Below are 14620 nucleotides of genomic sequence, written 5' to 3' on the forward strand. Positions count from 1 at the left end.
ACAAGAAAACCAGATGAATTAAACTCAAAGAAGACATTATTGTCATTATAGAACTGACGAACAGATAATAAATTTTGTGAAATTGATGGAACATGTAATAAATGATGAAGAAGAAATTTGCCATTTGGGGTGGGAAGAATTATAGTGCCAGAATGCTGAATTGGAAGTGATGAACCATCTCTGATGCATACTTGGTCAGTGCCTTGATACTGATGGGAGTCCAAATTTAAGGTGGAGAAATCGGCCGTAAAATTATTAGTAGCTGCTGTATTAGGGAACCAACTGTTCGGATAAGTGGGTGTTTGAGTGTAGGTAGTGTTATTTGTCGAGAAGGATGGTGGTGGAGGTGACTGATGAGCATGATCAAAGCGATGGTGACAAACCATAGCAGTATGACCAATTTTATAACAAAATTGACAGATAGGACGATTAGAGAAAGCATTAGAAAAGTAGTTTGGAGATGGAGGGGCTCGACCTCCTTCTCGTCCACACCGAAAGCCATGACCATGGCCTTGGTTTGGGGAGGAAGGTGAGAAAGAAGTGCGAGTAGAGGTGGAGTTGGCAGAAAGTGAGGTACTAGAGAGTAGAGACTGAGTTTGATGAGCCATACATGATTCATGGTTAAGTAGATAGCTGAAAATTTGAGAGGAAGATAAAGAATAAGGTTGGGTGGAGATGGACGTGACCAAGGATTCGTAGACTGATCCAAGGCCAACCAGGAGATAAACATTGAATTCTCTGGAAGAAATGGGACAACCAGCAGCAGAGAGGGAAGAAGAGAGAGCTTTGACTTTATTAAAATACTCGGTAATGGAGTCACTTCCCTTCTTAAGGGTTGCTAATTGATGATGTGTTTGCATAAGATGGGCATCGGAGTGAGAAGAGTAAAGACCTTGAAGAGTTATCCAAACCTCATGCGAGGTGGAGCAGTCCATGATTTGTGCAAGAATGCCATCAGTAAGAGTGGTAGAAAGAGCATAAATAAGTAATTGATCATGAAGAATCCATTTATCATGCTTAGGATTAGGGGCATCATTGATAATGGGGGAGGGTTTACGGCAGGAACCATCGACAAAGGAAAATAGTTGATTGCCTTTGAGAAATGGTATGATTTGGGATTTACAAAGAATAAAGTTTGTGGTAGAAAGTTTGATAGTGATGGTATGGGCAACTGAGGCAATGAGATTGGGATTGGGAGGAGGAAGTTTTGCCATGGTGTATCGAAAAAAAAAAGAAAAAGGGACAGAGGTCCTAAGGGCTCTGTGATACCATGATGAAGCAATGAAAAATAAAGCTTTACACTATTCGAAGAAATGCTTCAACGAAAGTAAAGTCTGTGTAAAACTCATCATTGTATTACTATTGCTTTTCCATCTTGAATACAAGCACAATAGTACATTATTTATAGGCATATTTATCTTATATTTCAGACTCATTTACATAAAGAAAATAATAATAAAAGTCTTGTATTCGGTTATAAATATAGTCAGGAATCTTCTACTTTATTCTAGCATGTCTATTGTGCAATTCTATTTAGAGTTTGTTGCAGAAGCTTCTTTGAATGCTAAGTCACTATGTGCTCTATTATACATGAAAGGGACTATGTCACCTTATTGATGTACAACCGCCATGATTCACACTAGTGATTCATTTGACCATAGTATTTATGATAATCAATTTAAATTAAAGATAGATTAGTTTTTGCATGCATAATGTTGACCTCATTGAGTCTAAAATAGTGTTAGTCATATACGCAAAGTAGAAGAATGTTAGACATTTAATGTTTCACATGACACGTGTATGACTTTTAGACTCCTAATAATATGAGGTTGTCTAATCCAAATTGATAGAATATTGGCTAATATGCACGAGAGAAGTAGTTTCTTATTTTTACTCCTGCTTTGATGGGAAGTGGAGTGATGGTAACTAAAAAGTTGACAATTACCAAAAAGAAACAGATCCTCTCTTTACACATTTAAAAAAGAAACGTACAGTTTCCATCATTTATATGTGGCTTTTCATTTTAGAAAAAAGGGTTTAGAGAGAGAAACCTATTTCCTGGTGAATTCTACATTTTATCTTATCAAGATTTAATTGAAGAAATCATTATGGATTCCAGTATATCTTTATTTATTGTGAAAATCATGAGAGTCAAGATCTTGGGATTCATAAATTATTAAATTGAGATATATTTTAGTTTTACATCTATTCAATTAAAAACATGGTTGAGTTACATACTCGATAATCTAAACAAGAGACTTTTTGTGGGGATTAATAACTTATAGTGTTTGAAATGCAAGGTTGTTGTCCCACAAAATCTTCTGCTTACAGTTCTAGTTATATCTTGTTATTCATGAGGTTTAGAAAAAAACTGCTAGATTGACTCCTTTTTTATTAGTAGTCGAAGATTTTATCACATCAAGCATAGCCAAACACTTCGGACGTATACAAATTAAAATGCTTAATTGCGAATAAAAAGCGGTACCAGAAACAAAGCACAGAAGATATAAGTTTTTAAATCTTCCGTTTTCAATAATATTATTTTCCTCCAATTGCACCACACTAGACAGACATATAGGGATCGTCTTCACATTGGTGCAATTGGAGTATTGTTATAAAACGGCCCTTTCCAGTTTGCAAAGAGGTATGCTATCCTTCTAATTGTAATCCAGGCCGAACTAGCATTAGGATGTAATGGAATCTCTCTATAATGTTCGGTCTTTTTCATCTCTTTTTTCTTATTCTTTTTCTTTTTTCTTTTAACATCATACAGCATTATAAAAACAAAAGACCATCCAAATTTGGGAATGGGTAAATTTCAGATTTCTTTTCTATGTGCCAACAGTCAAACCTTTCAGCATACTCTTTCGTAGTTAGTGTCAATTTTTCTTTTCATTTGTTTTTAAGTTCTGCTTAAGATTCCGTTTGGATACAGAAACGGGTTTATCTTATCTCATCATCTTATCTTTATAATATTTTTAAATTTACATACAAAATATAATAAATAATTCAATTTTTTCTTTATATTTTTTACATCCACAATTCAACTTGTTCAAATATTAAAACAATAATAATATTAAAAAATAATATTCTAATAATATTTTATTCAACTTTTAGCATTTATCTAAAATCATCTCATCTCATCTCACTATCCAAACTACACGAGCCAACTTTTACTCCACAGAAAAGTGTCAAATCTAACTTCCACATATAGAACTCAAAAAAAAATTAGAAACATATATGAAAGTAACTAGCGGTAATTCCAGAAAGCATAGGCCAAGAAACTAGCAGAAATGTTTGTCATCACAAACACAGCAAACTGAAAACAAGGCAGCAGCAGGATGCGATCCGTAATAATAATTCCAGCAAGCATGGGCGCCCTGCCAAACAACAAAACCAACAGCATAAAGCTAGTACTATGCAAGAAGAAACAGAAACAACATAAAAAACAAAGACTTCGAGCTTGAAAGTCAGTAGAAAAATGAGGATCGGTAACTGTTTTGAGAGAGGCTCAGCAAAACAAATGTCTCATTTAGGCGGATACTTCATTTGCAGACTACATATGTGGTATTTTCCAGACAATAAGATGATAGCATAGACGTCGTCACATTATACCAACCTGCTGCGTTTTGGGTAGCATTGGACAATAGATTCTGAAAATCAAGCTTTGTTTGCTGTCTGGAAGACTTGAACTTCGAGCAATTCTACCATATCCATGGATTCCCCACTCTTTGCCATAAGAATTTTTAACGATCCAGTAATTTTTTTCTTCTTTTTCATCATAGCCAAATCCTATTATAAGAATTGAATGTTTAAGGTTGAACTTATTGTCTTGATTCAGCTTGTCAAGCACATCAGTACCTTCATAGATACCCTGTTAGATAGAAATAAAAGAGTAAGATATTATCCTCAAGTTAATATATAGTAGTTTGACAAGTAGAAATTAGTTATACTTACGCCTTTCAATACAGTAAATTCTGAAGTCATTATTACACAACCCGCTACTGGTTGTTCTTTGACTTGCATAAGAAACTCATCTTCATTCTTGTGGTCTATCATTATGACTCCATTAATTCTCACCGCAAGGGATTTCTAGAGGATGTAAGAGTAAGTTATATAATTTTAGGAGAAAAACACCCATAAAAAATGAAAATTTTAATTTCTTCTTACCTGCTTTTGGGTCTTGGGTTGACAAGGTTGCTTAACTGCTTTGAAAGGGTTCTCTTCCTCCTTTCGGATCCCCTCCTTTTTTATATAATTAAAAGCTTTTGTATATGAATACGTGTAGCACTTTGTTCTCTCGATCTCTTTTTCACAACAGTTGAGAAGTTCTTGAGAGGAGAGTTGAAGAAGATCTGTATAATTTTTTGCTTTAAGTCTGGCTGCACCAGCTTCTGCTACAACTATAGCCCAGCACATGTCTACTAAACAGTTAGTTTTTTATGATAATAAAATTGTAATCTCAAGTACTTAATTTATTCTTTGAAACATGTTTATGATTATGAGTTATATTCATATCAAATGTGACAATGTTGTTTTCCATAACCACAACCAAAATCACAATAGTAGAAATGCCATGTAATGCTAAGAAAAACAAAGAAGAAAATACTCTGCATTTAAAGGTTTTTAAAAATAGAAATGGAAATCATGGATCACTTACTACATTTTCCTTGACTTTTAACTGGATTCAAGGCACCACCATCATGAACACGCCAATCCCAATATTTAGGAAAACCTCGAGGCAATGTCCCCTATTATACCCGTACCAGTTAATTTTGTCAGAGATGATATATGCATCAAGGATAAGATAAAGATAATCTTATAGAAACACATGCAAAAAAACATTACAACATATGTTTTTCATGTAAAAGAACTTACGCTTTGCATGTCTCACTCTTCTAATCTTCCCTTCCTGATCTCTTATGTTTGTATATATGCTAGTAATTAAAGAGAAAGTTGATCACAAACAATTGCTAGAGTACCGGGCGAGGGTCCAAAAGTCCAATATATAGAGTGGGAAAGGTTCTAGTCTGTTTCAATCCGTGCTGGTTCAGTCGGAGCATATCTCTTACATGTCGGCCCGAAAATCTTTATAGTACCACTCATGTTATTTGCATGCAATTTCTGCAGTGGGACTGGAAACCAATCCTCCTACTGCAGAATGGGCAGATTGACCATTTTTACATGTGCTGTCCCTCTTGGCTTTGCAGATTGTCAACAGAGTATCTCTGACTGTTTTGCCTTTTGTTTGGCTCTATTGTAGTCTTTTGTGGTCCGTACTTTGTATAGAAAGGAGGCTGGAAGTGGCAGGTACCCAATAAGCAATAGTTTCTTTTTCTTTTTTTCTTTTTTACCGGAAAACCAGTCCATCTCGTGGAAATTGCAGTTTTTGTCTGCAAGAATGGCTTAATCGTATGTGCATGGGTAGTTGCAATGTATGGTACCTATAGAGCACCTTCATGCGGCCACAATGGGCTGAAAAGCACACATTTCCCTCTTGATTTTGGGCTCTTCATGTCTAGCGCGCAGTTCTCGCAAACAGAACCGAAAGCCACCCATTTCAAATGCAAACAACTGAATAAATAAATAAATAAATCCTCTGTGCTTATCCTTTATAGATTTCTATATGAATAAATAACTAAAAATTACTTGTCTAATTGATGACTATAAAATACTCTACCTTAGTTTATCTATTAAACTTGCATTTTCATTATATCTTAAAGATAAAATGCTGAATGGGCCCACTAGAAGTCTAGAATTCTTCTATTATTATATAATCTATTGCTTAGACATCAGCGTATTGGTTTAATTAAAAGTGTTTACCTATAAAAAAAAAATTTAGTATCGATAATATTTAAAATAAGCAAGTTTGAGGAAAACAAACTCGGGTATTCAACTACTGCTAGCAAGCTTAAAACCTATATAGGTCATGCATGTTTGTGTCATGTCAAGTAATGGATGCTCAACTATATAGGTCAATTTGAACCTAATCTATTATACTAAACAAGTCGGACATTCAAAGCCTACTACGAATAATTTAAATAATTGATCGTGTCGTGTCACCCGTTTTTTACCAATTTAATAATTAATTAGAAATAGATCAATATGACACGACTCATTTCAACTTGTTTCATATAAATGGATTGAACTAACTCGCATAACTCTTTTGATTTAATTAACATAATTTCACATAAAAGTTAAAATCTATATTTATTAGTAGTTAGAAGATCAATTATTGGTAAAACCAATATTACCAACTCAATAATAACAAATATGAGCATAGATTTAAAATTACAATTCAACAATAAAAATATAAATATATTGAAAAATACCAATATTATAACCCAACAATAATAAAATTATAATCTTAAAATAAAATTTAAACATATTATTGGGTCAACCCGTTTTAACCTAAACACATTCATATTGTGTTCATGTTGAGTACATGGGCTGTCACATAATATCACACTTATTAGTAATGCTCTTGTGGTTGCCTAAGGTTGAAGGATGGAACTACCATGCATTCAGCATTTTATTATTTATTAGTATGACTAAGGATTGCCTCTGACAAATCTTGGTGAAAAACAAAATTGCCACATTTGTTACTTGCGCAATTTCTTAGCGTTACATGGCATTTCTACCATTGCGGTTTTGGGTGTTGTGAAAAACAAAATTGCCACATTTGTTATGTACGTGTGTATATAGTAAAATCATTCATTTTAGGACACAAGATACGAGAACTCATATTTATAATCATTTGTCAAAGAATAAAACTTGAGATTACAATCTTATTGTGACAAAAAAACTAATTCCAGCAAGCATGGGCGCCCTGCCAACCAACAAAACCAACATAAAGATAATATTTAAGAAGAAACAGTAACGCGGCACAAAACAAAGACCTAAAGCTGAGTTGAAAGATGGCTTTAGCAAAACAAATGTCCCACTTAGGCTGATTGTCAAGAAGACATTGATGGCAAGTTTTGATCACAGTGGCCTTAATTAATTGTCGGTCTTTGTCAAGCCTCAACGGTGGACAAATGAATCCAGAGATATCAATCCACTTACCCCAATTCATAGATCCGATTAGTTGAGGCCCTTAATATATCAGTTTCTAATCATCAATGCATATAATTTTTCCCTTATTCCTATCCTGCTATTTGTAACTGTAAAGCAACAATGAAATGTTAGAATATAGATTTGAATTACTTCATATGCATGCTATAAATGTGGCCTGTGGTTTTGTTTGTGAGAACTGCTGGACAAGAAAAACTGAATATGAAGAGGGAAATTCGTTGTTTTCAACCCACAATACAAACCAGAGAATGCTTGCTTCTATGGTGGCGTGAAGGAGGTCTTGACATTGCAACTACCCACATACGATTAAACCAGTCTTGCAAACAAAATCAAGCAACCAATATTATACCAACATTCCAACGACTAAATAAACACTAAAAAAATTGTCTTTGCATTTAGCTTACACAAGTCATCTTTCTAACAACCATGCATCTTAAACTCCGCGAGGTTGACAGCCCCTTCAAAGGTGTTCTGGTCAAACTCAACATATCAGACCTGAAAAAAGCAACAAAGAAATAAAACCAAATGGAATGAACTTAGTTTATATGGTGATATTCTGCATAGTCGGTAAAATTAAATAAAAATAAAATCCTTCCATCTGGGACAATCCTTCAACATATATTACAAAAGTTTATGGTAAAAGCAATAATCAAATAACACGTGCCCCAGGATGGGGACCACTAAGATGATTTTTCTAAATTTTCAAGAACTTGACATATAGAAATGGCCATGGTTTAAGGCCATAAATCTGCCGCTGATATGAATTTGGTAATGAAGTATCCGACGTTTATGCTATCATCTATAAGGAACTTCATATAGATGTATGTCAATGCAACTGCATGACAAGAAAATAATTAAGACCAGTACCATTAGTCCAACCAGCAAAGAAGCAGACAGAAATCTCGTATATTTTGAAAACACATCAGGACATGAATTATCAACAAAGGCTTTATCTTGTGCATCATTATACCAGCAATATAACATGGAATAATCAATCATTGACAAAGCATCCTTATCACTTCAGTAACTTGAAGATGATCATTGACAAGTCATAAACATGCTAACCACTGCAAAGATGATCTTCCCAAAACCATTCTTTTCCATGACTGCAACCTACAAGAAATGATAAAAAATAAGAGATAAAACACAACCCTAAAAACCATTTGTTCACTTAAATTAAAACTTCTTGACATGCAGAAAGTTAGTGAAAACAACAATCAGTATTATGCTAAATAAAAGTAAGGTTTCAACCCCCCCCCCCCCAAAAAAAAAAAAAATTGTAGATGTCAGCCAAACACTTCCTGATCAAAGTTAGACTAGCCTTTCAAAACCTTCCAGGAAAAGAAATTCACGGTTCATTCATTGTCTCTGTCATGTTCTTGGACCCCAGGAAAGTAACTCTTTCTTTTAGAGGAGTATTTGGTAGACTAATGCGCATCTAAGACCTGCTTTCTTCGCCTCAACAGTCTCCTTAGGGAAGATGCTCACTTTTTTTGTTGGAATGGTGTTATATGAGTAGAAAATGGGGGGAATCCATTGACAACTTCCTCTTCTTCTTCTTTTTCTTTTCTTTATTTTATTTATTTATTTATTTTTAATGAGTAAATCTGTAGACAACTTTTTACTAAACAGTGAGTTTGCCAAAATCTTGTGGATAATATACTTGAAAAAGTTTGGTCAGCTTGGATTACGCTTAATGGATAGCATACCTCTTTGCAAACTAGAAAGGGTTTATGAAAATGCACCAATTGCAACAATGTGAAGATGATCCCTACATGTCTAGTGTGGTGCATTTGGAGGGAAATGATATTTTTTAAAACAGAAGAACTTAAAACTTAGGATGCTGCTGCTCTGTCCCCCCGAAGTGACCGCTCGCTTTTGACCGCTGGTGCAAAAAAAAATTTAAATATTAAAAAAAAACCACTTTTGCACTAGTGATCAAAGTGAGTGTCTGGTTAAATAGTTTAGATGAGATGAGATGAGATATTTTGAATAGTAATTAATAAAATATTGTTATAATATAATTTTTTAATATTAATTTTGTATTGAGATTTGAAAAAGTTGAATTTTTTATTATAGTTTGTATGGAAATTTGAAAAAGTTATAATGATTAGATGAGATGAGATTATTTGGTTTTTGGTAACCAATCCGGGAATCTTCAGTGCTTTGTTTCTTGTATCTCTTTTTATTTGCAACTAAGCATTTTCATTTGTATACATCCAGCTTCTTTCGCTCTGCTTGATGTGCTAAAATCTTTGATTACTAATAAAAAAACAAGTAACTCTAGCAGTTTTTTTTAAAACCTGAAAAACAATATAAAACTACAACTTAAAGGAAAGATTTGTGGTTAAGAATTATCACAAGCCTGGATTTTCAAACACCATGACATACTAATGCCCACAAAAAGTCAACTGTTTAGATTATCAAGTGCAACTTGATCAACTTCTAGGAAAGAGCAATGCTACATACAGTCGTGGAATTGCAAACGCCACGCAATCACTTTGAAAAAGAGTGGAGTCTACGATTAAAAAGTTAGTTTTTTTTTCATGTGGGTCCCATATTAATTCATTTTTTTTAAAACGACTGCACGCCGCTTGCACAACCACGACTGTAAATATTATTTCTCGATTGGAAAATATAAATTGTTTGTGGATTGTGAAAAAAATTATCAGAGGGCAAGAGGCCAGAATAAGGAGTTAGTGCAGGCAGAGTTAGTGCATGCAGGTGGAGGAATATAGAGACCATACGAAGAAAGATTATGGATACAATTTTGAGACCGTAGAGAGTATAGTTTCAAAGCCAAGGGAATTGTGAGTCTTTGATTTTCTGAAACTATGAAAAAATGAGTGCCCCCATCAACCTTGATGGGGTGAAAGTGAAACTATAATGTAGTATTCGAGTCTTCTGATTGAGGTCATAACCATACAAGGCCTAGTCCAATTAGTTGTGGGCAATACCCTGATTGAACAAGTTTGAGCCAATGTTCACATAAGAGCTCGACTTAACATAGGTATAAATAAGCCAGATATTTTATCTATCTTGTAGTAAATTGCTTAGAGATGCAATAACCTCATAAAATGGCCGCAAACTTTTAGAAATATTATTGGAACCAATTTGCTTTACCTTTCTCATCTTCAGGAGGTTTTAGCCTAAAGGATATCCTCAGTTATCCCCGATAATACCACAGCTTGATAGATCTTAGTCTTGCCTCCATCAGCAAGATCCCTAGCCTCAAGCGTTAAATACAACCTCATTGCGTTGGCAGCCTGACTCATTGCCTTCAGCACCTTCACAAACTCCAACCCTGCATTTGCGTCCTACACACCAAATAATGCCATCTTGAAAATCATGGAAGAGGAGCTATTAATGAGGACATTGAACAAAACAGATATTTTTTAAATATATATATATATATATAATAACAGAAACCTTAAAGCGAAAGTTGTATTCCTCAATTGCAAGCCGCGAATACCCTTCGTAATCCCAAGTCTTTTTGTCCACGTTGCATGGCTCAATTTGGTGGAAACAAGAGACGCCAGGAATGCGGTCAACATCAAAGCCCTAAAGCAACGAAGGTGACGAAAGGATGAAAGAATTAAGCGCATACAAGAGAAAAAAAGGGGGGGGCCAAAATTTGGTAGAAGAAAAGGGATTAGTTGCTCACGTCGGTCTTCAAAACTTGATCCATGTAGGAGCAATATTCCTCTTCTGTCATGTCCTCGCATTCATCATCTTGATAACCACAATGATGCGATGATATGTCAGGGGGAGGAATTAAACTTAATTCCTTGTCATAGCCGAACAATTCCACAAGACCCATTTCTCCCGTTTCCATTGATCGATCCACAAGTGATCGAGAAGCCAGCAATCAGACCAAGAAAGAAGAAAAACCCTGTATTTGGGGGCCATGCTTGAAGTGAAACGAATAATTTGTAGCCGGGGAATTGGAGGATGTCTAGAGAGAGCTTCCCCAACCCGGCAGCGGGGCAAACAATTCGACAGGGTAGAACAAATTCAGAAGGACACGTTAGTTTTAACAAACAAAATTTAAGATTTTATTTTTTTAAAGAATAATTCTATACACGATTCTATTAAATAAGATACGGTTTATTTATTACCATTAAATAATAAATAATATATATAATAAATAATTATTTAATAATAATAAATATATCACATCTTAATCAATAAGATAAGAATGAATTAATAATATGATATATAGAATTTTATTTTTTTCATATTTTCATTAGATAAAGTTATTTTTCAATTTTTATATAGATATTTTAAAATAATTGATCGCTTTGTAAAGCTATTTGAATAAAAAATTTAGGCGAGATGTTTGTCAAATTTTTGTAAAAATTTTTATTTTTGTATTTTTTTTCACAAAAATATAGATAAAATAAAAGATATTTAAAAAAATCAAATCCGAAATTAAAAAAAAAATAAAATTGGATTCATGTTTAAACATAACATGAAGAATTTAGAACAAAATAATGAAACAAAACAAGATCGAGTGGCTCTCTGCGTAATGTTTTAACTACTATCACACTTTTTAACATTTTAGCCATTTGACTCGAAATATAATTTGGTATTAAATTATTCATCTAAACTCTCAATAATAATAATAAGATATTATTATTTTTTTAATGGATAAAATAGCAATTAAGTTAGGTCAAAAGTAATTAGTGTAGCTACATCTCATACTTGTACCGCTCGGCTCAATCAATTAACAATAAAAATTAATGGAATAACTTCGTTACAATTGAGACCAAATATTTGCAATTTAAAATGAAGCCATTACAAGTCTAAAATTACGTACTTAAATATCTAATTGAATTGTTATAAGAAATAGTTATTTTTATTATTTTGTGAAAACAATGGCAAGAAGCAGAAACTTTAATAGAAATATATCAAAGACGTTGAAAATACACTTATCTCAAAGTCTCTAAGATTTCCATCCCCATCCCTATCTAGAGAAATATTTAGTCGATAAACAAGGAAACTAACAAAATATTAAACACCATGTAAGGGGATTTCTATAAGCAAGCCCAAATATGGGAGCCCGGCCCATTTAGACAACCCCTTGGCCCATTAACAAACCCTGGCCTCAAAGCTAATGTCAACCCATGACCAAAATCAAGTGGAAAGCCCTAAAATGCAAGGAAAGAAGAAGGGGACACGTCACCCCAATACTCTCTTATGATGCCTAGTTTCAAAGAACTTGTGTAGGCAGGTAGGCAGGAAATGCGAGAAGCCCTTAATCTTCTAACAGCAAGGGAGAATGAGCCTGACAGCATGCACCTGCAAGACGAAAAGGACAAAAAGTTATGCCGTATTAATTGCACCAACCTAGAAGCCATGTCGCATTAAATAATTTTGACTAAAGGAATAATTGATGGGACATATATTCCTAACACAAGATATGGGCGGTCCCCTGAAGCCTAGTATAAAAGTCAATCCCCAGATACAAAGAATTCTCTCTGATTTCTCTACATTATGGCACAAATTACTAAAGTGATACTAATTTAAGCATCGGATACTCATCGGCCTCGCCACAGCCTCGGCTCTTTGTGTTTTCTCTAAATGTGCAGGTGCAAAACCGAAGGCTTAAGTCGATGGAACCAGGTCCAAAGGCATACAAACACGACATTAATAGTGGCATTGCCTGTGGGATCACTATGGACTTTACATATCCTTCATGTGCTAGTGGCAACCTATTCTCAGATGACTTAGGAGCAAGAAGAAGCGACATCAACAAACATGGAAGTCAGGTTTGCGACAATGAAACAGCTGGTAGGGAAGGAGCACAAGAAGCTTGGAGGGGCCAGTAACGAGCATGAGAACAACATAGAGCCAAGCAACAATGAGGTCCAAGAACTTTGGAGGGGGAGGCGACGTGAGGGAAGAAAGGAAGAACATGCAGAATATCCTCCCACCTTTGCTTGAGCACACCCAAGCAAATGGCGAGATCCGGGACAACCAAGCGCTTAGGAAGGTGGAGCCAAACGAGTCGCTAGAGTTGATCCCTATGGACCTAAGCTGCCCGAAAGCCACAACCAGGATTGGCACCAAGGTGACTCGAAATTGGGGGGGGTGCCATGCAACAACTCCTCATGGAGCACTAGATGTCTTTACCTGGAGTCACGAGGACATGCCTAAAACAAATTCGAAGGTCATGCAACACTACTTGAGTGTGGATCCCAAAGGCTAAAGGGGTAAGGCAAATTTGTCAAAACTTTAACATCGAGAAGAACATCGCCATCGTCATAGAAGTCGACTAGTTACTCACAATGGGGTTCATACGACAAGCCCATTACCCAGACTAACTGTCCAACATGGTGTTAGTGAAGAAGCAAAATGGCAAGTGGAGAATATGTGTTGACTTCACCAATCTGAATAAGTTATAAGGTTTGCCTAAAAGACAACTTCCTGCTTCCTCACATCGACCAAATTGTTGACTCCATGGCGGGCCATTGTATGCTAAGTTTCATGGACACCTACTTTGGGTACTAAATCCGCATAAACTCAAACGACGAGGAGAAGATGTTATACATCACCGATGGGCTAAAGAATGCAGGGACCACCTACTAGTGGCTGGTCAACCGGATGTTCAAAAATCAAATCGAGAGAAACATAGAGGTCTACGTAGACAATCTACTGGTTAAGCGTGGACTCTTGAGAAGCACCTAGATGACCTCCATGAAGCCTTTACGGTGTTGAGGCAATACCAAATGAAGTTTAATCCAGTGAAGTGTGCTTTCAGCGTAGGCTCAAGGAAATTGTTGTGCTTCATGGTGTTGGAAAGGGGAATAGAGGCCAGCCCAAAGAAAGTGGAAACTATACTCAGCATGCCCTCCCCTCAGAATATAAACGAAGTACAAAAACTAGCAAGTCAAGCAGTAGCCCTTAGCTTGTTTGTGTCAAGATCCACCAACAAGTACCTTCCCTTCTTTAAAGTACTACAGAAGGCCCAAACGTGGGATGATGAGTGCGACCAAGCATTTGATGCCCTCAAGAAGTACCTCAATAGCCCTCCACTGCTCAGCCAGCCTAGGTGTAGAGAAGTTCTAGTCTTGTAATTATCATTCTTCCCACAGGCGGCCTCTCGACCTTGGTACGAGACCAAGACGATGTCCAGAGATCTGTGTATTACACCAGCCAAGTCTACCAATGATAGAGGCAAGATACCCTCACATAAAGCAGTTTGCCTTTGCCTTAGTGGTAACCACTCGAAAGCTCCACCCATATTTTCAAGCTCACTTGATAAAGGTCCTCACTCAATAAAGGTCATCACTAAGACCCTCCTGAAAAAGATCGTACAAAGGCCAGATGCCTCAGGGCACCTCACAAACTGGACCGTGGAGTTGAGTGAATTTAGCTAAAGGGCAAGTGTTAGTAGATTTTTTAGTAGAATTTACTAGCTTCCTGGAAGAGGTTGAACATGCACCTCCCGTAAAGCCCCTGCCAAGTCTTTGTTGATGGCTTGTCTTGCTAGGCTAGAGAGGGAGTGGGGGTACATATTGTTATAGACAGAGGTAAAGAATAT

At 35.7% G+C, this 14620-nt stretch overlaps 2 protein-coding genes across 4 annotated transcripts; both read right to left on the reverse strand.

Moving 5' to 3' along the window:
• Positions 1-3121: 3121 nt before the first annotated feature.
• Positions 3122-6170, reverse strand: LOC122277527 (vignain-like). The gene is made up of 6 exons (XM_043087541.1): positions 4879-6170; positions 4661-4751; positions 4171-4421; positions 3958-4092; positions 3620-3874; positions 3122-3380 (listed from the first exon to the last, which is right to left on the reverse strand). Exons 1-6 carry the CDS (start codon positions 4885-4887, stop codon positions 3285-3287), a joined length of 837 nt encoding a protein of 278 aa, XP_042943475.1. The 5' UTR covers positions 4888-6170; the 3' UTR covers positions 3122-3284.
• Positions 6171-7237: 1067 nt separating this feature from the next.
• Positions 7238-11095, reverse strand: LOC122275353. Of its 3 annotated transcripts, none has more exons than XR_006228531.1 (5): positions 10739-11095; positions 10504-10635; positions 10198-10391; positions 8140-8187; positions 7238-7569 (listed from the first exon to the last, which is right to left on the reverse strand). XR_006228531.1 is itself a non-coding variant. In XM_043084366.1 (4 exons), exons 1-3 carry the CDS (start codon positions 10907-10909, stop codon positions 10224-10226), a joined length of 471 nt encoding a protein of 156 aa, XP_042940300.1. In that variant the 5' UTR covers positions 10910-11095; the 3' UTR covers positions 7238-8187; positions 10198-10223. The 3 variants fall into 3 exon arrangements, 1 of the variants encoding a protein (XP_042940300.1); XR_006228532.1 differs by having other exon boundaries at positions 8045-8187; XM_043084366.1 differs by having other exon boundaries at positions 7238-8187.
• Between the last annotated feature and the right edge of the window lie 3525 nt (positions 11096-14620).

This window comes from Carya illinoinensis, chromosome 9 (genome assembly GCF_018687715.1).
Source record: "Carya illinoinensis cultivar Pawnee chromosome 9, C.illinoinensisPawnee_v1, whole genome shotgun sequence".
Classification (NCBI taxonomy): domain Eukaryota; kingdom Viridiplantae; phylum Streptophyta; class Magnoliopsida; order Fagales; family Juglandaceae; genus Carya; species Carya illinoinensis.

Excerpts from the sequence above, each read along its gene's own strand:
- LOC122277527 (XM_043087541.1), bottom strand. Across the intron at positions 4,093-4,170 it reads AACCCAAGACCCAAAAGCAG|AAATCCCTTGCGGTGAGAAT; the intron begins GTAAGAAGAAAT and ends TACATCCTCTAG. Across the intron at positions 3,875-3,957 it reads AATTTACTGTATTGAAAGGC|GGTATCTATGAAGGTACTGA; the intron begins GTAAGTATAACT and ends TCTATCTAACAG.
- LOC122275353 (XM_043084366.1), bottom strand. The coding sequence starts at position 10,909 with ATGGAAACGGGAGAAATGGGTCTTGTGGAATTGTTCGGCTATGACAAG. Across the intron at positions 10,636-10,738 it reads ATCAAGTTTTGAAGACCGAC|GGCTTTGATGTTGACCGCAT; the intron begins GTGAGCAACTAA and ends TCGTTGCTTTAG. Across the intron at positions 10,392-10,503 it reads AATACAACTTTCGCTTTAAG|GACGCAAATGCAGGGTTGGA; the intron begins GTTTCTGTTATT and ends TTTGGTGTGTAG.